The following is a 27,681-nucleotide window of genomic DNA, read 5'->3' as shown; positions in this document are numbered from 1 at the left end:
TACATTTCTTACAATTTTATGTATTTTACACCTCGTTATATCTGCTGTGTGATCAACACTGATGGTCATCAAAATAAAAATGACTGATAATTCACTAAAGTAAAACTAAAAGTAAAGTCAGTATGTTTTGTAAATGCAAGGGGTAGGTGTTACAGAAACCTGTGATAAAATTAGGGATTGAATGCATAAAATTGTTTAGATAGTTGAAAACTCTACTTAAGTACACTGACAGAGTATTTATGCTTAGTTACTTCCAAATTTAAGGGGATTAGTTTGCACAAATGAAACATAATATACATAATTATGATTTCATGCCCAGAGCAGACACACCAAACAGTGGTTCTAGCAAAAGTCTTCCATGTTTTTGCATCAAATGTAGGTTGCACCATGGGTTTGCAGGGGAAGATTCATGCCAAGTCCACATGAATATTTTACAAAATGGGCATTTGAGACTGTACTCAGCCATACGTAATCTGTATTTTATGTCACTAATACATAGATTAAAAAAACAAGTCTGGTGTGTGGACTGGGAAAATGAAGGGATTGGAAAGCAATGCCGTCATGCTCTGATTTGCACATGTCTGTTATTGCCCATTTAACATAATCATTAGTTTATAACTTCACTTGTCTCGCCAATATTCTTGTCTAAAGTACATGGTGTTCATAGTTTAAAGTCCACCAGAAGCTGAGTGTTGACACCACTTTGTAGTTGTTTTTCTGCACTAGTGTGCAGAAAGGACATTTGTAAGATAATGGTCATGTTTTGTTTTTTTTTTACAACAGAAAAAATTAGTTGTTCGTCATCTCTAATGGCCTTTAATGATTTCTCCAAATGGATAGAAGCTGCAACTTAATAAGTTGGTAGAAAGTCGGAATCATTCCCGGTGCAGCATGTCTTTAAGATCTGAAAAAAGGTTGTAATTTCTCCTAATAAATATACAGATAACTCTACAGCCATTTGTTTAGCTTCAGGACTCAAATGCCTAGCAGCCTGATGTTGTAGCCTCCGTTGAAAAAAATTGACTTATTTCACCTTTTAAGTCCATAAAATATTATGCCGACGTCCCTGTAATTTTGTTGTCGGTGGGACGATTAGTGTTATGTTTCTCTTTCTCAGTCTCATTCTGGTAATCTTTGAAAATCTGTAGCCACATGTGGTTTAATCATTAAAGCGTATGAAAATGTCTCCTCTGAACATCCAAAAGACAGATGTCTGCTAATATGTCTTGATGAAGAACGGCTAAATGTTTCTGGCTACAGTTCCTCTTCTGTTTTCCTTTCCGTCCGACCGCAACCATCTCTGTGCGGACGTCTGTTATTGGATCCCTGAGGACATTTTAGCATAGCGACGGGTGCGTTCTCGTCCCGCAGACAGATTTCGACGACCTTGATGTGTTTGTTATGGGTGGCGATGATGAGGTGGAGGCTCGTCTGGACAGGGGTTCTTGGAAGGTTGCCCAATGTCTAGCAAAATAACCGGACACCCAAGTGGTGGGTTGGAGACTGAGGCTGTCTGGTGGACTCTGGTGTGTATGGTCTTCAAATCTGCTGTGGGTTCTTAAGCTGTGCATGCAAATTATTATGTTATAAATCACATCAAACAGATTTCGAATTGGAATAAAAAGGCTGAAAGCAGCAGGCGTTTTGATTCATTTGATCTCTGCCGATCGCTTTGACTGGATAAAATGATGTGAGTGTGGCACCGAACGATTCCCTTTTGACTATGAAGCTTTTGCAACACAAATTAAAATTAAATAATAAATAAAATTAAATAATTTTCACATTAAAATATGTCATAGATGCAGTAACACAGCAGGATTTGAGCTACAATGCATATATTTTTCATTATTATTTGGACAGAATTGTAAATAATAGTAATCCAGATACATACTGATTCTTTGATCTTTGATGATCTGATCCAGCGTACTACGATAGACCACCATCGTCAAGCTAATGTGGATCGTAACATAAGTCTACTCAGTCAATGTTATTTTAGCATTTAACATTCTGTTAGTTACTGGTACTTGCAGCTATTTCATTGATATGACATGGCATAGTGTTAATATACAGTATGTCAGCAAATATGTGAATAAAAATTTAGTGTATTACAAAAAACATACCTGAAATCTGTAAACATGAGTCACTTTAGGTTGAATTCTATTACAGTGGTCCTGAAAACAATTCTCATGATACCACACTACTTCGCAATGGCGTCAAACTACAGCTGTGTTCCATTGACCTTGGAAGTAAGAGCTTGGAATGGAATCACACCCGAGTTGAATGTGTTCCAGTACAAAGTCAAAGTCAAAGCCAGGTTAGTCAGTGTTAGCAATGCTAGTTGATAAGGCATTAGTGGTATCTGCACACTGACAGGACACTGTGTACATCTGATTTAAACAGAGAGAAATAAAACCAATCATTTGTTTAAATACATGCTACTACAGTTTTTACTACTCTTGATGCACAGAGCAGCCATCTTGAATTTTGAAGCTGGTTGGATTTTCTGAATCTGACTTCAGGGGCATCACAGTTGAAAGTTCCAGCTGAGAGAGTCCTTCTTTAACCTCACTGTGTTTGTCAGTTGTGGCTGGAATGTGTCCATTTAGCTGGACCCCCCAGTCTAGTCTGAACTGAACTGAGTGTGCACTGTCATGGACCATTTTGGATGTTATTACTCCCCAAGGATTTAACTCATGACCACCTGGAAAACTGTGCAAGTAACATTTGAAAACATACAGGAACTAATAACTAGATGGTACTCGAAAGCTGCTTTACCTGCAGTTCATTTGTAACATTGTGGCTGAACCATCTACACAACCCACTACTGACTTATTTGTATGATTATAATCACAGTTTACCTGGAGTGCATTGTGGGGATGTTTCCTATTACATCTCAGTTGAATGACCTGTTGGATTGCATGTGGATGAACACACCTACTCTCTGGGCTCGCTGTTCGATTTGGCACCAACGCCACTAAAGTATGAGAGGAGATGAGTATGAGCATGTGTGCTTTCTCATGTTGACTGGATAACACAGCGCCTGTAAGCTCTCTGTTCTCTCTCACCCACCATGGAAACAAGCCCTCATTATTCCTTATGATTTATCCCTGGCATGTCTTGGAGGAGCCTCCTGGAATGCCGCTGCAGTGGTTTGTGCTGTTCGATTGGGCCAGCGGGTTGGAAGACCCAGGCGAGGTTTGGCAGGGAAAGGTAGGGGCAGAGAGGAATGATGGGAAGGGGTTGGACAAGACTAGTGAGAGCGCAAGAAGTTTGAATATTTCTCATGTAAACAGAAATGCGGGAGAGATTTGTCTGCTTCAGTTTTGCCTTGGCTCGACTGTATAAAATGTTGTTTACATGTTTGTGATTTTTTTTTTTCTTTATACAAAATGCGGTCTGGTCTGACATGCCATATGTGTTGCTCTTACAACTCTATTTCACCCACAAGACAAATTTGTTTGGGAAATCTAATGCAAGATAGATAGATGCCGGTTAGGAGGTTAGGTTGTGTGGTCCAGGTGTTTCTGTGTTAACTTGAAAAAGGAAAACACTTGAGGAGGTCCTTAACCTTCTAACATCCATATATTTCATGGAACCTTCATTTGGGGTTAGGGTCCAGGTTATCACAGGAAAACTATACGGCTAAAATGAATGCATTTGATGTCATTTGAAAGGGAACATCTTCTAAGTTCTGTGTTTCTGCATGTGAGTATAACGCAACCTTGACTCGGTCAATCAGTTCAATCATGGCTCAAGAGTAACTCAGATTTTTATTAACATGCAATTGCAGCCTGATGGATGCTAGAAGGTTAAAGTATGTTTAGTTGAGTTGAAATAGAAACTATTAGACTTTAGAAGATGGCTTGTAAGTCCGCAAGAGCAGTTATTCATATAAAAGTCACATTTGAGCAAAAACATAATTTCAGATGTTCTTTGTTGAGTTTGTCTCATGTTACTTTCTTGATCACCGTGGAAGGCCAAATGGTGTTGTTTTACAAGTATAGACTAAATGTAATGTTAAAATGGGGCATCAACCATTGCTAACTTACTGACACAGTAAAAAATTTAATTTCCTCAACTGTCTTGTGTAACGACTATTGTAGATTTAGTTTAGTGGTTTAATTCAATATACAGAAGCTCCAAAAGTTTGACTGGGCGGAAGAGTGGCCAAAGGTAGACCTCAAAGCTTTTTATTTGCTTTAAAATCTTATTAAAAGAGGAATGATTTACAAAAGGACCATCAGAAAGCTTAGAAGGTCCAAATACTGTATTTCTAGGGAGCAGTTCAGTGAAATCATTTGGGTCTTTTAGTGGCCATCATGTTTTAAGGTACTACAGCACTGACTTCAAGTTCAAGCCACATTAGTTGCAAGGCTCTTCTGCAGATCAAAGTAAAGGTCAGGAATCAAGGCCTGACGCTGAACAGAAGTTCCACTGAGTTCCTCGGTATTTCTTCCCTCGTTGCAACACGGCGTTTCCAATGTTCGACATCGGCACCTGTGTTCAGCAAGTCAAAGTAAAAATCCCAGGACTTGTTTACTTGTCCTCTGTTGCTGTCAGCTGGAGCCGAACAAAGTGCTCCCTTAATCAGCCCGTTCCACTTCCTGTAGTTGTAGATGTTCGCAGATCTTGGAGCAGCACCAGGGGTGAAACAGGACGGCTAGGAAGTGAGTCATGGTTGCAGTCCAAGAATAAAATAAGGACATGAGACACATTAAAAACAGAGGGAACATATTCCTGTCGACACCTTTATGCTTCACAGTCTGTTGGCTAGTGAGCAGTTTATTCTTCAGAGGGCATTACATTCTGTACTTTTCTTCGCAGGATTCATGATCAGTTGTTTCTGACTTAAATTCCAATGCAATATTATGAGACAATAATTTAGAAGTGCTGAATATGAGTTCTGTTAATATATTGCAAGTATTGTGTTAAATCCTACATCAGTTATCAGTTTTTCTCCCAATATACCAAAAGAAGTGCCAAATAAAGAAAGTGCTTCCCATCTCAAATGCTGTCCAAGCTTTGAAGTCGACTGGGCATACCCATCAAACAAATTTCTATTTGTAGCAGATCTCAAAGTCTGTTTGTCATGCAGAAGGGAATCCAGAGAATATTTCTGCTGTGATTTGACCAAAACAGTCCTGTTCCATCTCGTGTTGTCCAAGATTCGTGCCTGACAGCCAGAGCTCAATCTTTTGTTACGTAACTCAAACACTGATGTGCAAGAAAGCATCTAAGAGAAGGGAGGGGAAGCTTTGTCAGACTCACACAAAAAACCTCCTCCACTTTTATTAGCAGACCAGTATTGCCAATTAAAAGTGTCTTTGCATGAGATTTGTTTGTCTACTAATGCACATTCCAAACTGGGCTAAGCCTAGCCGTAACATCGCAGTAGTCCCGGCCTTTACCTCATGAGCATTTGAGGTCGTGGTTTACAATCTGGCATCATTACATTTGATTCCACATCCTTACATGTGTGGATGTGTGAAAACTGGCTGAGGCCTTTAATTAGGCCCGTAGCAAATCACAAGCTCCATAAAACACACATCGAAGTTCTCTAATATTCCAGGATGGATGGTTGCAATCCATTTTAACACCCATGCCCTCACTTTGGACTCAAAATAAACTGGAGGAAATTTAGATTTATTGGTAACAACACAGAACTTGTACATTGGACTTACACTTTAAATTTATTTCATTTTGACTCGTTGTTTTCTTGTTTTATTGCTTTTTAAAGGGGCTTTGGTTCAGTTCAGTTTTTATGAGCTCGAGAGTTAGCTGTAGTCTTTTTAAAAAAAAATTTATATGAGATATTTGTCAGGGGTGAGATTTATAAAGGCGACATTGTGCAACATTAAAAGTAATCCAAAATCGACACTTTCTTTGCAACATAGATGCTTCATGGTGGTGGTGTAAAATTTGCAGTTAAAATATTCAAAGATAGATTTCATATCCTCCATAATACAAAGCTAATTCTCGACATGAAGTGATAAAGACACAGTTTTCCTGACCATTATGATTGTTTTTGCACAGCACATAAACTGAAGAAACACAAAAACTCTGCTGATATTTTCTCCTACTTAGGACAGAAATTATACCAGGAAATTGAAAAATAGATAATTCCTTGAAATCGTATGTTAACTTCATTAAAAACATATGTGTTTTGTTTTTCTGCGAGCCATTTTATCAATATTAATAATATAGATCCAAAATTAAGCAAAAATTAGGCTACTTGTTTTTAGGCAGATAACAACAAAAAACATTATTTTAAAAATATGTGAAGCAACCATGTCAATAAAGTCCAATTAAAATTCAATAGAAAATAATATTTCTACAACAGCATGCAAATCTGCCCTGGAAACAACACATAATGTTCACCTTTTGAGAATTTGCACCTGAAAGAAGATATTCAGTTGGGAGTGTGTTTGCAAGCATTTTTTGCATTCCAAACTGTATTGGCAAGACGTTTTTGTTCAATTTAGATTCATTTAAAGTACATTCTTCCATGGCAAAAAGGGATGATTCATTGTGATTTTAGTTGAAATTAGGCTTTGATTTTGGAACTTTTTCCCTTCCATGGTGGTTGTCCTTTTTTATCTACTTTATCTTCCAAAAGGAGAGAGTGGAGCAAAACCAAAAACACAGTTCGACGTGCATAGAAGCGAGGATAAGGAGTGCTGAAGAATGTTGGCCTGGAAAAGAGAGTAAGCATTCAAGCATGAAAGTGAAAAGGTAGAAGAAGAAAGAGGAGGGGGTGTGGTGGTGGTGGTGGGGTTATGATGAGACGTACACGTGCACATGCACACACACTCTCGCAATAGCCAAGCCCCTCTCATTCCTCAGTAGCCCTTCACAGAGGCAAGTCTGTTTCCCCGGCGCAAACACGTCACATCAAAGAGCCATCACAGCATGTCTCCATAGCGACGCCCTTCAGCGGTATAGATGCAGCGCAGTAGTCGGGAGATAGCGTTGGCAGACAAACGGTACGGGCGGCCTAATAACCGGGTGCTAGCAGATGACTGATGGCCCAATTTACCTCAGTCCCTCGTCTGTAGGTCAAGAGCTGAGTTCACCCCAAGTGTGCAAAACCCAACGGGAGGCTGGCAAATATTTTCCTCTCAAGTATTTTTGAAAAGAGGGTCTTGAGGGGATATCTGTTGACATTTGTGCATACATGTGCTACCTCACATATGGGAGCTGTCAAGAGGTAAAAATGGCACGGTGCAACTTTAACATCTCAGTGAATTTCTTGCAAGTTGGATTTCAGATTATTCCTGAACAGTGTCAATTATTGACATAACAATTAGTTTGAGTTTCTAGATTTTGGCTTTAAAATAAAGGCTACCTAAACAGCTTCTGCACCCAAGTCATTACTTACAAGTAAAAACAACTTTTACCTTAAAATTCCACTTTAATTCTTTTATTTTTGTGTTGTTGTTCCACAACACTGTCAAGTTTTTCCTCAGTCCATTATATATCTAATGAAATATAATTAGAAGAACACAGAGCTGGAAAATATCTTGCATGGTGGCCATTCGTCTCTATTTGTCAATGGTATTTGCTACTTAGCTGTTGGAAGGCAACAAACTTAATTGTTGATGCTGGTTCTATGTTTCCAGCGACATTCCTGTAATCAGTCTGTTTAGTTCTGTCTAACTTACGGACTTTGCAGATGAGTTATTTGGCTTGAAATCCATCTGTTATTTATATGAAGTAGCTCTTATTTAATTGGTTGAACTAGCCCATCTTTTCTGATTATCTAAAAAGCACGTTATTGTATTATTTCCTAGTATGCAGCGGTCACAGGGCATTTTGCCTAAGCAGGTTGTGCTTGGTTTAAATAAGTTCAGTTTAAGACATTTGAGGCCATTATGAATAAATTGATGTAATTAAGACCATATCACATCCCAACATAGTATAGTAAAACTGATGTAGATACAGCATCTTATTTAGAGGTTGGTTTTGCAAAGGAGCTTCTTGTCATGTAACCCATAGTTTGTCATTTGAGTGTGTTTTTGCACAAGGTGTTGTGGGCATTTAAGGTATTTTGAGTTGGACAGGAAATGTCAATCTATCAATTCAGAAATATAAAAAAATTGCAGGAGTTTCTTCCCAAAGGCTGTAAGATTGCTGAATCCTTGACACTGTGGTAGTTCATATTTATATGATAATGCACATAATAACTATTTTTTTTACACTACCCAGGCAAAACAAAAATTTGTCACAGGTTTTAACTAAATAAATTGGTAAGAGCCTTCAATTGGATAATTACTTCAGTGACTGATATGTTTCATATGGCAACAAGTAAAAATTTAATCCTAACTCATTCAGTGAGTAGCTCCTCATTTCTTAAACAACCATCCGTTTGATAGAGAGAGCATAAAGGCAGGACTGTATTTCAATGGAAAAAAGGTCATGTGGTCTAATGAGTCAAGACTGAACATGTTCCAGAGTGATGGGAAGTGGATGAAGTCATTACCCATCATGCCTAGTGCCTATGGTGCAAGCCTGTGGGGGCAGTGTTTTGATCTGGGGTTGCTTCATTTGGTCAGGTCTAGAAATAAAAGAAAATGATTGCTCTTAGAATTGTACTTTTTAAATCCACTGCTGCTTCTTTATTACTGTATTTACTGCACACTATTCCTGGAAAATGCAATTTAGTAAAACTTTTTGAGGATCCATAGAAACAGTCTCAAGCCAAAATATCATTGAGGAACAGCAGTTTGTCTGTACTTTATGAATATTATCTCTCATTGACAAGCAACAGGTACTAGTGTCCTGAAGCATATACTGTGTTTAGGTGTCTAGTATGTGGAGTTGATGTTCACTAAATGTGCCTGAGTGAGAGGTGAAGAGTTTACAGAGGAGTTCTGGCACAGAACATTAGCTAGCAAACTTAGGCTACCTCTGTCTATGATTCATAAGTGCAGATATGTTTGAGCTTTTAGTTATTATTTGTTACATAATTTACACACAGATGTACATTTACATTATTTGTGGTTTATACTGACACATGTTGCTTCCGAAGGTTTTGCAGGAATCCCTTCCAGACAGACACAGCTTCTTCTACTAAATTCAGATCAGAAGTTAGTCAAAATTTAATTAGCAAACGAATAATTGGTTGCATTGGAAGAAGGAGGTTTTGCAGTAATGATGTTAACAAATAAACTAGACAATGCACAGGCAAATTAGTGATATCCTAAAATAAAATCCACAGTCTTTGCCCAAGAACAACACAAAACTGAGTAAAATATGACTTCTTCTGAAAGAAGACCTTATGAATGTGGACTCGACCAAGATTAAGCTACTGCACCACCTCACCAACAATGAGTATAGAGCATATAGAGTTACACATTCACTTTCTTAAAACATATTCTTTGGTAAATATGATAAAATGATGGAGTTTTTGCAGTGCAGAAACAAGACAGTTATTTTCCCTTTTTGCTTTCTCTGTCAAGCATGTGTCAACAGCTACTGAGAAGACTATGAGGAAAAGGAGGGAGGAGAAACAGAGAGGGAAATAGACAGAGCGGGTTAGCAGAGGGAGGGATACAGAGGGATACAGTTACTGTCTGCCCCCGGACGGCTTTTGCTCTCTCGTTTTGGGTACCGGAATCATAAGGAGCCCCAAGCCACTTTCTTGGCCTTATATAGTGTGTTTCAAAATTTCTTGGCAGTTGACAGGGGGAACTAAAGCCAGCAGTATAAAGAAGAGTATCCTGGTCGAGTCCAGAGGCTGCGCAGAAATCCACACGTGTACGCACGTTCTACACAGAATCGACTCCAGTAGCTCTCTGGCACGCGTTCGGGATTACTGCTGTTGTTTTGAGCGAGAGGGGGGCAAAGGAGGAGGAGGAAAAGTGTCTGTATTTGGTACTCCCTCTCTCACTCTCTTTCTCCTGGAGGGGGGTCTGAAGGGTCTGAAGGCAGGGAGAATGCAGAGGTAGAAACAAGGCACAGGGGGAGAGAAGAGGGAGCGTGAGAAAAAGTGGAACTGAATGCAGGTACGTAGCCTTTCAGAGCTGGTTTTCTCTGTTTTTCTGCAGCATAGTTCATCAGAGTGCGTCCTAATTCTTTGCATGCTTTCATGACTTCAGTCAATTCGTCTGAAACCAGCATTTTAAGTGTTTGTTATTCATGATGAGGTTGTGTTTTGAGTGTGATTGCAGCTGAAAATGCATGTTCTGGATATAGACTAGTCTGCTGCAGATTCATGGGAAACTTGCTCCCATGGGAACGGGATAGACAGGGTTCATTTGAGTCGCTGTTTGAGGCTCTGGAGCCTTTCATGACGCGAAGAGTAGTGATTTGTGGCAGCATAGTCAAGAGGGAGAGACTGGTCAACACGGGCAAACACGTGTTTTCTTTTTCAGCGTGACCTGAGCCTGTTTTTTTGGTGGGAGATATGAAGAAGAGTGGTCTATTGAGCAGGATGTTCTTGAGAATGTTCTTTGATTTCATTGCTTCATTGTTCTGTGCATGGTTTCTTGTCCATGTTTGTGTCCTGCTCTTCCCTTTTTTCTCACACCTCTCTTTCTGACACCTTGGAGAGAGGATGCAGACTGATGATGGCAATCATTCACCTTTGACCTTGTGCTAACATAAGGATGGCAGTTAAACATGAATGGTCAAGAGGTTGCGAGGCTTGTATGTCCTGTCTCCCACTAAAGAGTCAAAACAAGAGAAAGGAATGCAGTGTTATTGCCGTCCTTTAAAGGCAATGGCCGCATTTTTCGTAGCTGTTTTTCAAGTGTCTTTTTTTAGACATTGCATAACCTTGAACCCAGCGCTTCTGTCCTGGCATCACACATTTTAAACTGGTCATAAGTCTCAAGAGAGAATGTGCTACCACTTTCTTCACTTTGCCCAGAAACCCTCTTAAACTGCCAAAAGAGTCCTAACTCATGTCTCCCTCGTGTCTCATAACATAAAGATGTTCTCTGAGAGTGATGCTCTGGAACGCCTGCTATCCCTCTTGAACTATTTGTCTCTTCCATCAGTCTCTCCCATGCCTTAATAACATACCTCAGGGCAGTTCATCTTTTGAAGCATCAGAGAGGTGAAACCTTGGCAAGAAATCCCAAGAAAAAAATGCCATAAATCAGAAAATTGTCTTGAATGCTTCAAAGGAAGACATCTTTTTTTCTGATTCCAGCTAAACAGCTATTTCTGTCACATTTTTGCACAGTTATGCCAGTTGTTCTCTTATATCAAACATATTTGGAAAATATTCTTCTGGTCTAATAAAAAGAACACACAAACAGCGTGTTAAACTGTGAACACCATGAGATCCTCCAACTGTGTCAGCTCTAAAGTATGTGCCCAAAAATGTTATAAAAGCAAAAGTGACCAGGGAGGATAGCATTTAGGATTCAACCACAAAAGAGGCTGCATAACTGGGCTGACCCACTTATTTATTTCTGTCAGCAAGTGACAAGGTGACAAGGAAAACAAAGAAGAAAAATTGGATTCAAAGAAAAATTCAGTCCAAGTTAAAAGCAATCTTTTTTCAGGTTCGCACTTTCAGGAAAAATGCAGAAACAAGTACAACTCCAGGCTCTCTCAGACTTAATTGCACTAACAGAGCATTTACTTATTCTTTTGAGCATCTTGTGTGCTAGAAAGCCTGTATTTTATTGCGCGTTTCAGAGTGTATACCATTGATTTTGGCTTGGCGTTCTGTCTTTTTTCTCGCCTCACTATGCTATTAGTGGTCAAATGAGAGAAAGCATCCTGTAGCCACCCTTAATTAAACAGGAACTGATAGGCATACACCGTTCGGAACAAACCCATCAGCAACGTCCAACATTCCAGTCCTGTAATGACGAAAACATGCTTGTTTTCAACTTTCACAGAAGCCCGCCTTTCAAGTATCCAAAAACTGCAAAGTTTTTACTGCAAGTACAACTGTTTCTTACATGTGGTACCACAATGTCATGCAAGTCAGGTGAGTTTTGGTTTGAAATCAGCACCAAATGTTTTCCCTCTCCCACGACTGAAAACCTGATTAAATGATCTAACATTTATGATATGCGGTCATGCCCCTCTTGAATAAAACTCTAAGGCGGACTTTTAGATTTGGAGGTTTTCAACCTGTGTCCAAAGCGGCCACAATTGCACATCTGATATTCATCATTTCCTTGTTTAATGGGGTATTTTGTCGTCTGTAGCTTGCAGTGATTTGGTTGTAACCATACGAGGGGTGAAGCAGCCAAGCCAGAGCCCACTCACCACTCGCTGTGGCTTGACCATGATAAAATAGCTGCTTCCTCAGTGATCCATGGACTTTGGCCTCTTACGCGTCCACTTTATGAAGTCTCCTTGGGCCTCAAACCAACATCGGCATGTTGGTTTCGAGGTGAAATAATGTCAGAGACTTTGTTGGACCTAAAACTGAGCTCACTGGCAATCAAAATAGCTGAAATAAGAGGCAATCCAGTATGATGAATCTCATTGTAAATAACCTTCTGTATGTTGTGGTATACTTTGTCTGAACCATTTAGAGGAGAGGCGAAGGCTTGTGCCTGTCGGCTGATTTTTATTCTTATTTATGGCGTGTTAACCATGTGGTAGTGATTTTGTTCTCATGTGAACAAATATATCCCCTTCTTGTGTTATCCTCAAGATTTAGAAGACTGATTCCTTACAAGGAGATGGAGAACTTGTCGCTTGACAGATTTCGTGTCGCCGACCATTGAGTGTGTTTCAAAGGATGTTTTTTTTGTCCAGTCACAGGCTTGTCATTTGTCCAACCCTCACAGGGTTGTTTTCATCCCATTAAAAGACCCTGTTTGTGTGGAGCGCCTCAGTGTTGATAGATGGCAATGGAAACAGCTGGCGGGCAATATGTTCAACTGTATAAAAACAATTATTTATATTTTCTGTGTATACACCAGCCCTTTTCCAGCCATGAGTGAAAACCCCTCTGAAATTAGAGTTAGTCATCCAGACGATGCTAAACCTCACCAATGAAAGACTGAGTCTGGATTCAAATTGAAATATCTACCAAAAGCAACACCACTCAACAAAAAAAATGTTTATCAAATTAATTCTGTTTCAAAGGACATTTTTGTGTTCTGTAGTACATTTTGATGCTCATTATAAAGTATTGCATTAGGAAAGGGAGACAGAAATGGCAATGCTTCTTATACTATTTTAGGATTGCTTGTACTTTTAAGAAAAGAGCTGATGCATTTAGTGAAATATTTTTCCAGGAATGTTTCACAAAGATAGACTCTCATTCCCTCTGAAGGTTTACATAGATATCTGAATGTTTCTATAGCACGAAACTGTTTAATTCTTAAATTGGACTAATTCTGGACAAATTATGCCATTTTAAATGAAAAGTGATGATGAGTTTGCTATCACTTCAAACTTCTCATCTCACTTCACTCCAGCAGAAAAGTTCTGTACTTTCAAAAAGAAAGTTCAAGCACAGCATTTAAAAAAGGAGAACCGTAAGTTCAGTCAGATGCATCCACTACCTCTGCATACTAACAACCTACACTTAATGACACAACGTTTGTGTAACAGTGAATTAATTTTTGAGATATATCCAAAAACAAGGTCACAACAGCCTTGACCTTTGGCCACCAAAATATAGCCAGTTCATCCTAGAGTCCAAGTGAACATTTGTGCAGAGTGTGAAGAGATTCCCCTCAAGTATTCCTGAGATATGGCATTCATGGGGATGGGCAGACATAAGGTTACAGTGACCATTGGCCACCAAAATATTTTGTGTCCAAGTGAGTGTGTGCATCAGATATGAAAACATTCTGTTCAGATATCGCTGGGACCTACCAACACATGGACTGATGGCTGGACATTCCTACAAAACACAAAAACATGGACTGAATTTGCCCCTAACAGCGTTTCCAGAGTTCACTTCAAATTCACTTGACAATCATATGGAGACACAGATTGGTCACTGTTGAATCAAGAGCTTACTATTTGATTGTTTTATTAATAACAGAGCGGTAAAATTTTCCCACGCTGTATTCTTTTTTTTGGCTGCATTTAGCATTATTTTACTACCGCTGCCTAATTTAACTCCCCTTTCATATTCACCATCAGATATTATTTAACTATTGATGACACCACTGGACACTGCCAGCACTCCTTGCCAGTAACAGGCTGCCACCCAGTCGAACATGGGGCTTTACACACTTGACATCATGTCAAAATGTCAAAGTGGGAAGGAACACACGTTTCACCATCAGAGCGCTCGGCGGATTTATTAGCTCTCCAAGTAAAACAGAAACCTAGCTGATGTATAAATCCCTCCAAAGGGGCTGTTTGAGCTTCAGTCCTTATTTGGCCCCCATTTGGAAAGTGAAGAATTTACTTTCTCAGGCAAACTGCCATCGGCGCTGCAGACGCTCTTGTGTGGGCAGGAGGAGTGCTTCAGGAATTTTGAGTGTGGTTGGACCAATGGTTGGAGCCAATGGGATGATTTATGCACAGTGGCAAACACGCTTTCGCCCATCAGTTAGGCTGACGATCATAGTGATTACTGTTAATTTAGATGGGTAAAAGAAAAAACAATTTTGTAGCTTTTGCACGTTTAGTGAATCGAAAAGGAGAAAGTAAACAAAATTCTACTTCAGAGTTTCAACTTACGAACACACATGACTATCGCATAAACTGTTCATTGTATCTGGAAATATATGATGATATTAAAAGCCTTTTCAGGTGTCCAAGTGCACAGAAAATACAGAAAAAATGTCAAATGTTTGGCAAATTCTGTTGAGTACAAGCAATGAAAAAAGGTATTTAACATAAACGATGGATGGACAGACAAACAGATGGACGGATGATGGATTGACTAGTCACAGTTACAACTGAAACATTGCAACTTCCTGGAGCAACTGACTATAGGCTTAAATTGAGAAGTTGTCCAAGTGATTTCAGTCTTAAAATAAGGAATCTTTTATTTTCTGGGGGTATTTTATGCAAATCATTGTTTCAGATAAAATGTCTGAAGTTTGATATATTTTCTGAAGAAAACCATAAACAAGATTTTTTTTCTTTTAGGAATAAACAAGATTAATTTCCAAGGATTATGACTTCATTGAAGGTCTTTATTTTTAGTGCAAGACTGAAAAGATAAAAAGTTCATCACAATCCTGCTTGAACTACCTCACCTTTCCACATTCTGCAATGATTCAATCCAGTGGACTGGGCTTCAGAGTCATGCTTTGATATGCTACACTCTCCATTTTCAAATAAACTCCTTTAAGTACCCGAGCAGTGCTTTTAGCTGAAATCATCGAAGCTCTCGCTGATCCACGCTCTCAATTTGTGTGGATGGAGATCAAGAAAGAAAGACAGGAGCTCAATGAAAACTCACCTGAGATATTTGACCTTCGCTCAACATCGTCCCGCCTCCACTCGCTGCACTGTGCCCCCCGGCGAGGCCTCTCAGCTGGGTTGAGACTGGAGAGGGGCCCCCATCAGTGGCTTCTTGACTCCTTGTTCTACTTCATTGGCTTCCCAGACGGTACTCGTGACTCGATGAGATTATAAGCTCCCTGTTTTAAAATCCTAAACCTGCTCTCATGGTTGGAGAACTTTCTTTGTGGTCTGCCACTCACTTTGCTGGAAAGTGATTTGGTGGGGGAGGGGGGCTCAGGCAGAGGTCACTGAAAAGGTTAAAGTGTGTACTTATGTTGAACAGAGACAAAAGTTAAAAATTTAAGTGTGTGCCACTGTAATAGTTGGTAGTATATCACAGAATATCCCATATTTAATAAACTAATAAACTTTTTTTGCTGTTTTGTTAGACGAAGAGTTCCTTACCAAGGGGCTCCTCATTATTGACTTTTTTTTTTTTCATCTTATTTGTGCCCTCTTCTATTAAAAGATGACATGAACATCTACTGTTAGCGTCTAAAACTTTCAGTCACACCTCTGATTAACACATACATCTAATATATACATCTATGTATATTTTTTATTTCTTGAAGAGATTTATGTTTTTACTGACTTTTATTTAACCAGGTAAGTCAAATGAAAACCAATTCTCGTGCAAATCCACACTCAGGTAACAGTTTATTAAAGAAGAAATTAAGTGACATTAATAATGAATTGTTAATTAGCTCCTCACTTTTTGGCACTGGGTAAATATAACTCAATCAAAGAATTAAAGTCAAATTTCACAGAATCACACCTAAATAAAATCTTGTGGTTTTGTGTTATTAATTTGGATAACGTTTGTCAATGTAAATATATGAACATAAATATTTAATTGCAATTTGAAACCGATTACAATGTAGAAAATGAAACTCTTCATTGTGAATGGCCTCTGTTGACCTATGTGTACCCCCACGTCCCACCAGGGGAATTACTGTATTAAAATAAAAAAATAAAGCTCTAATAAGGGTACCCAAAGAGGCCTTTTTAGGTTGGACAGATGGTGCCATATGTTATAAGAATATGTAGTTATATTGTTCAATGTAATATCAATGTTTTTAGTTTTTTGTTTTTTTTTAGTAACAGTGCTTGATGGAGTAATATTGAAACATACCTTATCATATTATATCAAATTCTATCATCATATGCAGTTCCACCAATAGAAGCAATGAAAGCATTTAGATCAGTAAAATCCAATTTTTGGCCAAATTGTTGATTGCTGACACTAAACCCAGACACAGTGATGCTGGACCTCTTGAAAAGGAGAATAGTCTTGAATTAAGACCCCTGCTTCCCCCTTTCAGACCTTCACATAAATGACATTATACCCTCCAAATCATAGGACATTGTATAGCATGGGAACATATTGCATTATATCATAGCATATTTTATTGTATTATATCACTATCCTGATTCTGATCAGTCATTATTGGTCCAATATTGCTTTTATTTTATTGTCATTATCCTTTATCTTTTGTATTATAAAAAATCAGAAGACAACATAAATCATCATCTTGTGTTCATTGCTGTCTCTATTTCTGGATGATCTCCTGCTACTGACAAAATAAGTTATGAAAAAGATGGATCATTCGACAGATTTCGTGGCGGTAAAGCAAACCATCAGCGAAAACAATCACAGCTGGTTAAGTTCATATGTGAGCCTTGCTGAAGCGTGTGGCAGGATCTCTTGCTTTTATCCGTCTGAGCTGGTAAAAACCATGTGAAGCCTGCATTAGTCTGGCTTCCAGCTGCAACGGCCATATATGGATGAAGTCGAGGTTGTTCTCTCACTTTGCTGCACGTCGGTGTTGTGAACTTACTCAGACAGAGACGCTGTTTAAAGGAATGTAAGATTGTCTGATTGTGAAGTCTGCATTCACTCGCCATCGGTCTGCTTGCTCTGTCTATCCTCATGCCTCCCTCACTGAATCCGTGATATGAAAACAATATTTATTTGCATGCGATATTCACGGCTGATTCCTCCAAGGCAGTCTTCCGTGCACAAATGCAATCTTAAAGGAGACACTCGGGACTCAGTCAAACTTATCTCTATGGCCTTGCGACCTTTAGATCAATGCTTGAGGGTGTCATCATTGGGTCATTTGCAGGAGAACACTTCAGTACAACACGGGGAACAGCACCTCCTGTCAGCTGTAAATAATAGCAGATGCTCTTGCTATGGGGCCCTGGGGTCACTTGTACTTCTAGCCATGATATATGAATGTCAGCCACAGCCTCAGGTAGTACAGGAATCAGTGAAGAACATGCATGAGCCAACTTGTTTTGACTAAATATTAGCTAACAATACAGTCCAGGCACCTAATAATAATAATAATACATTACAGAAAACATAATTGCACCTACACGTGCATGAAATTTTGCACTTAACCTGATTAAAATTGGACTAAAAAACAAATTTTAACCAATAATGCAATAAATATCATATCTTTCAAGGTGCACTTTCTCTAAAATTTGGCACAAATCTCCACTTCAACTCAAGAATGGCAGGATAACAGGATAAAATAAAGATACAGTGACATATTATATGCATGTGTATTGTATTATTGCACATATATATATATATATATATATATATATATATATATATATATATATATATATATATATATATATATATATATATATATATAATACACATATATGAAAAAGTCAAAAGTCACTTTAAAACCATTTTTCAATGCTGTACTTATTAATAAAAAATAAAAAAAAACTTTAAGTACAGGCATGTTTCTCACTGGAATAATACATGTCACAATTTTTATGTGACCAAAACCTGCAACAAAATCACTTTTTATTAAAATCCTTCAAAGTCTTCACTATATATACAAGTGTGGACAGACATGGTTGTTAAGTGCAATATGACCAGTTTATGGAGGTGTACAAGTGCAGGACAGTAATTCTATTTTTTAAATAGACTGATGTTGTAATAATCTTGATGGAATGAATAATACTCTATGGGGAATACACTGTAATGCAATGTATAGCCAGTGCAGCACAGAAGCTTATGTAACCTGGAAATCTGGATCCTTACATGGAGTGTGTGTTCAGGGTGTTGCTGTGTGTTTTCATGGTTGTATGGCGGCTGGAGTCTGCACTTTGTACTACAGATTTTGCATTTTGCATATTTTCAGTGCATATTTTTAGTATTATTTTGTGTGATAGTTTTTATATACAGTACAGTCTTTCTTTTTGCACTTTAAGATTCCATTTTTTTCCCCACTATAATTTATGATAAAAGGTGGAGCTCAAATGTATAAAATATCTTCCAAATATATAACAGTTGACCAGTAAAGACAAAAGACGGTTTTTCAGATCGCAAGTTGCAAACATGAACTGTAATGACAACCTTGCATTAGACCATCAGATGCAGAACATTAAAAAAAAAAATTGGGTGTGCAACAAATCATGTGTAAACAATCGTGTTTATCCATGCCTTCTTGATCCTGCATTTTCTCTTCCCTCTTAAATGGAGTACTTGAAGTTGAACACTGGGTACCAAAACATCCTGCAGAATGTGGCGTCTTTCTCCACCTAAAATATCTCTGTTGGTCAGCTGCTTGTGCAACAGCATTGCTTCAGAGCACATATCACCACTGACTGGTGGACCAATGCCATCACATTGCACATCAGCATGTACTGGGTGGGATCTGTTCAGCAGCGATGTTATCCAACTACTGTATTCTGATAGGCTTGATGATAGCATTACAAAGTCAATGAGTCTTTTGTTTTCCCAGAGCAAACTAATTACAGCTGCTTCCTTCCTGCCTGCGTCTGTTGTGAGCTGATAGCGTGCTCTCATCGCAGCTCTCGTAAACATCCACCGACCCAGCACAACACGTAGGGATACTCGGACCTGCATGCATTCATTTAACCACAAACACATATGTGGCTATCTGTACACAAAGTAAATGCAATCAGATGAAAGTGACTGAGCTGGTCAGCCAGACGATGTTTACGCATCGTAATCAGTGATTTGGGCTCCGGTGGCTGACGATTAGGAGCCACACTTGCTTGGCATTGACATGATGATCGTTTGTTTTGAGAACCAAATTAGCCTCAGAGGCATTAGCCGCTATTTAAAGATGCTACATGTAACACTGGAAATCAATGCCACTCTAAATTTAAGTTGATATTATAATTAGGGGACAACTGATACTGTTGCTAAGAGATCTCTAGCACCTATTGGCCCTGTGCTCTGCGTTTTAAAGCAATGGTGTACCATCAGAGGTGGTACTTTATTTTCTCCATTAGAAGTCCAGATACTTGGTGAAAACAAAGTATACCAATCCAAAAAACACTGTGATGCTATGTAATATGTAAATACAAGCAAAATTAGTCATAAAGACATGTTCTCCTCACAGCAGAACATAAACTGAGAATTTTTAGAAATAGGCTATATAAGGTCATTTTATATTTAAGAGCAGAAACATGTCTCCAGAAAGTTTGGACAGGTCCATGTTCACCACTGTGTAGCATCTCCTCTTCTTTTTACAACAGTCCATGAACATCTGGAAGTGAGGAGACCAGTTGCTGGAGCTTTGGTCGAGGAATGTTGTCCTGTTCTTGTCGGACATAGGATTCTGTCACTCAACTGTCCTGGGCTGTATTTTCTATTTCATTATTCATTATGTGCCAAAAGTCTAGACTGCAGGTGGGCCAGTTCAGGACTCTGACTCTTCTACTATGAAGCCATGCTGTAATATATGCATTAAGCTGTTTAGTGTTGTCTTGCTGACATATTCCCTAAAAAGTCATCATCTGGAGCTTATGCCTCTCTAAAACCTTTGTATACCTGTCAGCACTGATGGTGTCTGTCAAGAGTTGCCCACTCCATTGGCACTAATGCACCCCCATACCATCAAAGATGTAGGCTTTTTCAACTGAGTGCTGATAACAAAGCTGGATGGTCTGGACTGTTTCTGTGCAACAGGAACTGAACTTAACATGTCAGACCAACCAAACGTCCTATTAGAGATACCCCAGAGTCTTGTTAATGTCATCTTATTTTGTCATCTTTGTGACTTTTGTGTTGTTGCTTGTCTTACATCATTTTCATCTTCACTTGTTTGTTGTTTTTGGAATTTTTTTATGTTGATGCCCCATTTCACTGCATTTTTTCCCCTTTGTTTTTACTTTGTTTTAGCTGTCTACAGCATTTTCATCCTGTTGCATCTTTTACATTGTCTTCATCTCATGGCGTTTTTTTTTTTTTTTTTTGGCATTTCCATCTTGTTTTGTCATTTAGACCAGTTTAATTTTGTTTCATCTCTTTTTTTGTCATTTACATCAGTGTTTTCTTTGTTTTAATCATACATGATACACATCAATGGATACCTTTTCTAATTAAGGGTGTAATTGGTCTTAATATTGTAAAGCATACAAAATAAAACTAGGATAATTCTTTAAAATTCATTCAAACTAAAGCAACAGATGAAGAGTAGTAGTAGTAAAAAGTTGAAAGTATAGATATTTGTGTTAGAGTGTAGAGTAAAAGTAAAAAAAAAAAAAAAAAACAGTAATGAAGTATTTGTATTTGGTTTCTCGGTCCAGCTACATTTATCTGAAAACCTGGCTGCTGTTAAACAGGGCAAGAGGAGCTAGAGCATGAGATTGCAAATTGCCCAAATCATGTTCAAATCATTTGTCAATAGTGGAAAGGAAGGAAAGAAGAGAAGAGCAAACATCCTTGTAGCACTTGACACATTTTTGGCAGTGCAGCTGTTCTTGGATCATGACCACCACTGTAATATGCTTATTGTTGCTGTGATTTGTCAAGCTTTCACAATGCATCCAACAGTGTTACATTTCACTCACTGTGTTTGTGTTTTCCCCACATATGCTAAACCTCATTGGCTAGGCTTTCCCATATGTAAAAAATGTTTAAAACAAATATTGAAATGGGGCAGGAATGATGTTCTTAGCACTGTCAGGATAAGATGTTAAGGCTGACAGCAAGTTATGACTGGTGGGGTGTAAAAACCTAATCCCCCATGTCCGTCGGCCAAGTCATGATACAGATTTATGATGCTATGATCACCTAATCTGACAAAAGGGCCTTTGGAAAGGCAAAAAATATGGCGTGACGTGAGTGACAGTGCAGGTCAGATCAGGTCAGGGTTGTTGTTGAACACTAGTGAAATGACCTTAGACAGTTTGCATTGAATGGCCCGTGGTTCTTGGAGGAAATGATCAACAAAAGCATCATACAGAGTGAATTACCCAGTTATAGTCCAGTGTTTCCACCCATGACAGTACAGTGTAATCCAATGATTTCAATATTTGCAGGAAATGTTCTGTCTCATTGTGGACTGAAAAATGTTTCCCACACGGGGGGGGGGGGGGGGGGGGGGGGGTATTTCTGTGGGTGACTACGGGAATCAGCAATTCAGGAGGAAACATTCAGAGATGTCTCTTCCTCCCTGTTTCTACAGAAATAATCGCTATCTATCAGTTTTTTGTTTTTTTTTTTTAAAGAGAGTACTTCCTTTTTTAATGTGATTTAGTTAAAGGTCAGACAGTATAATCATCTTAAGTAGACTGTGACGCTTCTCTTCTGTTTTTTCCCAGGTCACCACAGCATGTTCGACAACTACCAACTATGAGCTGGTGAGTGTAACATGTGAGTGTTTGGATGTATGTGGAATAAGTCAGAGCTGTTAGGGAGACATTTAATGGGCCTTTCGACCTCTAGAAATCCCCTTCCTAATGCCGAGATCCTTCCTGGAATGAGGCCACAACCGCACACGCACACACAGCATTGTAAAGTTGTTGCTAGAGGTCAAAGGTCAGACCCTATAACCATAAGAGTTTCCTCCTCTTCCTCAGGGGAAAAACTCTACCGCACAAATTAGCCAATGTGTCTTGCTTGTTGCACCACCAAATGAATGTAAGCTCGACAAAATGTTGGACGTAATTAGAAAATCTGCAGTTTTCCATACAAAAAAACACCACAGCAAGTCCCGTTTTGTAGTTTTAAGATCAGGCACCGATGATATAACCAAATTAGGAACATTCCAGTCTTGCACTAACTACTTTTCACTTATTTACATTGGACGCGGGCCTTTTTAAATCACTGCAGCAGCTTGTTAAACAGTCCCCAGTTTTGTTTACAGAGCTCCCATCAGCCTCAGACGCTGTACTTAACTCAGTTAGGAGATTTTCCTTAACACATGGATCACTGTCAGCCTGTGTGTGTGTGTATCTGTGTGTGTGTCTGTGTGCGCGTGCATACACAGTTACTGTTGAATAGTTTCTTTCTCTTTACTTTCTCTATATCTTTGCCTTTTCTTCCTTTTTTTGCACTATCATTGTTGTGTTACAGAATGATTCTTTAAGCAAGATTTTACACCCAAAACGCATGAACAAAAAGGGGAAACAATGCAAAATTTTCCACCATAGATCACACTACCTCTTGCTTAAAGGCTCCTTATAAAAACCCCTCACACTGGTCTGGAAGCATCTCCTCAACCTTGTTTTAAACCTCATTGTCTCTCACTTATTTGTCCAAAGTCTTCATAGAATATTTGATATCTCTTTACGCGTATTCTCTTTGTACAAATCTGTTTCATTCATTCATGGCTGGGCCTGTCTCCACCTTCTCTCTCTGTCTCTCTCTCTCTCACCCTCATGTTGTTTCTTCCTCCGTGTGAAAGAAACAATGACTAACCCCCTGACTCTGTCTGGCTTCTCTCTCCAGCCTCCCACTCCTCAGCTGCCATTAAAGCATGTAGATACACCGGTAAGTAACTCCTCTTCTTCTTTAGCCCTACTTCCAAGGAGACATGCTTTAAAAAAGCTGCTCATTCATAAACACTGTTATTGTTATCGCAGTGCTCTGCTGCCATAACAATCTCTTGGTACATAATGTTGCCAAAAGTTTCTGGACAACACTGTCTACATATAACTTTTGGTCCGTGGTCCCGGCTGTAGAAAAGAGGCGGAAGACAGTTGACAAAGTTTGGCATTCAGCTGTTCCCATCTTGATTTTTTTTGGAAGCAGAAGTGACCATATTTGGACAAGAGGGGAGGAGCTGAGAGAGACTGAGGCAACACTAACAGTACTGCTAACATAGTGCAAACCCCAAACACACTACCAACTGTATTAAACGCCACTGAGTAACTTCAGCTACTTGATAAATGGCAACACATGCAGTTTTGCCTATTATGAATGCTGATTAAACATTATTAATTAGCGCTAGCTGGCCTCATTAGCAGGTTAGCGTACTAACCATGTAATGCAGTGGGTAAATTCACCTCAAATCACCAGACTGAAGTAAATCTCAGCTGATCATCTCTGATCTGCTTCATATTTAAGAGGATAATGTTAAGATGAAAGTTCATAATTATCTGCCAGTTGATGTAAGTATGTCATCAGTCATCTTCAGGATGTGTACAAGAGGGAACCAATGAATTAATTACAATTAATTAATCAGTTTATTTTAGTAAAAGATATTACCTTCATATTTTGTACATGCAGACACACTCTTGCCAGTAATACAAAAGTTTTGATGGTTGACGTGGTCATACATGAGCAATATGCATTTGAGGCATAAGTATGAGATTATTATTTTTTCCACTTGTAATGGCTCATAAATCAGAAAATTGTATTTGTTTTAGAAAAGCGCTTTGCCATTACAGTAGTACTACAGCAGGAGAAATAAAAACTAAAATAAGGAAGATCTGATGTATCAGTATGGAGATACACTGAGACAAAATTCCTCTGAAGCAAAAAAAAATATACTTACTTTATGGAGCAAATTGGTGATGTCCAGTCAGGATATCACCACTGAGTCACAGGGACTGTGCTGAATTAATGCTAATATTATCTGATGTAGCTTATTTATCCTAACAGACTGAGTCATGCATACAAAAATACTGGAACATTTAATGAAAGATATGCACAACAAAATCCTTGAAGAATCTTGTTTGCACAACTTTTTAAGCATAACTACAGTAAAGTTTTCTGCCCCAACAAATATTTCATTCAATAAACAGAACCAGGTTTATTTGTACAGTTTTTTTTATTTCATATTTTTATCATAAGTAGGCTGACATTTTTTCAACATCAGTGCAATTGTTTTATCATCTTAGACTTCTTTTTGCAAGTCTGCAGCATCCTAGACACATGACTTTGATATCACTACAGTTCTGAGCATGTCATATAAAAAAGCTCCATGTCTTTATCCAGTCTTGCCATTTTTAAGAAGATTAGCAAGAGCCAATTTAGGATTGCAGGATTTACTTTAATTTATTCTATGAACTACAACATTTTATCAAAGTCAACTTGAAAAAATAACATTGCCTCAAGAAATTCTTTGTCAGCTGATCAAAATAACACAAAATACAGTGTTTTCAGACTTTGACTCATGCAAAGAACACAACTTCATGTTTATTTTAAAACAACAAAATCAGTATTAAACTGGGGACGAGTACAGGAATCAGTATGTGTTGGAGTAATTCTGATAACCCTGTGCCAGTCTTTCTCATTGCTGTTGGCTGCTTTATGCAGCTCCTGGCGCAAAAATACCATCCATCTTCCTCTTCATCACATTCCAGAGGTTTTCAGTGAAGTTCACGTCTGGACATCTGGAGTGGTCTCTTCATTTTTTCCCAGAATCTGCACATTTTAGATTGTTTTGTAATTTATGGTATATTTTTTTAGTATCTGTAAAATTTAGAGTGTATTAGTGGAAAAATTATATATTTCTTTAGAAGTATTTTAGATCTTTTTTAATATTTTAGTATAATTTATGAAAATGTAGGATGAGCTCAGGTCCATCACAGGTCGTCTGTTCCTGCACAAAGCAATGGATGGCAGCACTGTGCAAAAGATAACAGCCAATCACAGCCTCTGATAGTGCTACGTGACGAAAACACATTTTTATTGCTTTAATCTGTTTATTATTTGATTGTCATTTCAAAGTCAAACAGTGTTCCCGAGGCAGATTCCCAAACTCCACCCGAACAGGTGGTCTGAGCTTAACTCTAAACCCTTGGTCAGCTCTGCTTCGGTTTAGAAAGATATTTTACACGTACCTCACAAAATGAGAAAAGCTGCCGTGACATCTGTTGATGCCAGTCCAGTGCCAATAATGGTTTTTGTGCCAGAAATCGGTGCCAAAGCCTGGCCCAAGACGAGGTACGCATGTGTAGCTTGACATTGTTAAACCATGAAGGGCAAGACTCCAGAAAAATCAAAGACAACCACTATGAATGCAGAGTACAAACAGTTTACCTGAGCCAGAATTCACAAAGGTAACAATGTGTTGGCTTTTCAGATTGTAAGGCTGCCTTCCCTTAATTTTTCTCCTAAAACCTGAAGCAATATTTATCCCCTAAAGATAAAAGCAGCGCTCATATCTTGCATCCCTGCTTCTTCTCCTGTTTCTTTTGTGAGTCACGGTCATGAGTCAGTGTTTGTGTCCGATGTCAGCTGAATGTTTAGGTTGACAGCAGAGCTCTGACTTGTGACTCAGAGTCAGATTATAAACACAGATCAGCCTGTGTACATGGAGATTAATCCACAGTCTGGGTGGGGGAGGTGGGAGATGCATGGGGTTAGTTTGGCTTTGAGTGATGGTTGACGAGTGTTGTGTCTGTAATGCATAGAGAGGGAAGGAAGGTATAGAAAATTAAATTTAATATGGCATTAGTAGAAGGACTTTAAAGGAGAGGCTATGGTTGTTGTAGTGATCAATTCGTCAAAATACCTGCTATATTTGGATAACCAGGCCTATGATGGAATAATGTACATAATATCCATAAAAATATCGAGAAAAAAATTGTAGTATGACAGTAAAGTTGCAATACTAGAAGAAAAAAAAAGTCATATCTCAACAATAAAGTTGTTGCCTTCAGAGAAATAAGTAATAATTTTACGAGAATTATGTAATTTATAAATACAAATGAAAAAGAGAAGTTAGCATATTTCAGGAAAAAAATATCAGAGAAAAATGTTTTTTAAAAAATGTCAAATTGCAAAAGTCACAAATAAAAATAAAAAAGGCTTAATATTTCAAGAATATATACCATCAAGTCTTACGTCTCAGAACAATTTATGAGATTATATGATATTTCTTTAAAGTAAAGTTTCATTATTTAAAGAAAGAAGTCATCATATTCTAAGAATTTTTGTGTATTGTTTCCCAAAAAAGTTGTATTTCACAAAGAAAGTGGCTATTTATTTTAGGAAAAAGTCAATATTTTTGGGCGAAAGAGAAATAAAATATCTAAATATAATGAGAGTAAAGATGCAATGTAAGATGTAGTAATAGTCATATATTAACTAGAGTAAAGTCTTCAGATTTTGAGGACAATAATATGATATATTAACAGACTAAAGTCATAATGTTTCAAGAAAAAAGCAAAGCAAAGGGAAAAAAGCAATATAGCAAGAACTGAAGTCGTAATATTTTGGAAAAAAAAAAAAAAATGTCATAAAAAATCTTAATCGTCCAAGAATATTCAAGTGTAAAGTCACATTTCCAGAAACAAGTTCTGAGATTAATATTGGCTGCAATTAAGCCGCAATATTGAAAGAAAAAAGAAGTCATATTATGACAACAAAGTTGCGATATCTCATGAAAAATAGCTAATCTTAAGTTATCAAATTTCCCGGATGAACCAAACAATGCATTTGCAGCTATTGTATTTGATAAATACAATAGGCCTTATTTGATGCTGCGAAATTTCTTACTATCTATTACGAAAATTCATACAGGTAAAATTGGAACTTTTTTCTTAAAATACTTTGACTTCTTTCTTAATCAGTGTGGCCTTTATACTCAGTCCTACAAAACAATGAATTGTTGAGAAAATTATGGATGTAATGAAAAAAAAATGTTGTTTTGTTGTTAATATCATACAAAATGAGATGATGATGATGAAAATATAAATTAAAGTAATTTTTTTTTTGTCATATTAGTATAGTAAATTTTAAGAATACAGTTATAATGAAATCAACTAAGCCACTTTCCTTCTCATGAATGAAATACTTTTACTCCTTCCACTTTACTTTTGATTATATGTTTAATATCAGTTGATTAACATCATGAATATTGCAATTAATGGGAGTATTTTAACATCAACATTAGCATGATTCTGCTCTACTGGTGTCAACACAGAGGTAAAAACCCTATGTTTTTTATACTAAACCATCCTACAGAGCAGCCAAGTAAGGGTCAAGTAAGTCATAAACAGGGCTTGTGGGAAATGTGGGCGTAATAATGACAAACACGAGCCCTAAAAATA

At 38.0% G+C, this 27,681-nt stretch overlaps 1 protein-coding gene across 7 annotated transcripts in view; it reads left to right on the top strand.

Moving 5' to 3' along the window:
• The window catches only part of tns1a (tensin 1a), a 130,015-nt gene that overhangs the window by 42,317 nt on the left and 60,017 nt on the right, over positions 1-27,681 (top strand). For 4 of the 7 annotated variants that reach the window (XM_030156120.1, XM_030156173.1, XM_030156139.1 and 1 more), the window contains exons 4-5: positions 22,000-22,038; positions 23,129-23,170. In XM_030156120.1, coding sequence (XP_030011980.1) covers positions 22,000-22,038; positions 23,129-23,170 — 81 coding nt within the window. Of the gene's footprint in view, positions 1-9,554; positions 10,005-21,982; positions 22,039-23,128; positions 23,171-27,681 lie in introns of those variants that run through there. The other 3 variants (XM_030156145.1, XM_030156158.1, XM_030156166.1) reach the window with 3 other exon arrangements.

The sequence above is a fragment of the Sphaeramia orbicularis genome, chromosome 2 (genome assembly GCF_902148855.1).
Source record: "Sphaeramia orbicularis chromosome 2, fSphaOr1.1, whole genome shotgun sequence".
NCBI classification, from domain to species: Eukaryota; Metazoa; Chordata; class Actinopteri; order Kurtiformes; family Apogonidae; genus Sphaeramia; species Sphaeramia orbicularis.
Note: the sequence above shows the minus strand (reverse complement) of the source record. Positions and strands in the feature narration are given on the sequence as shown.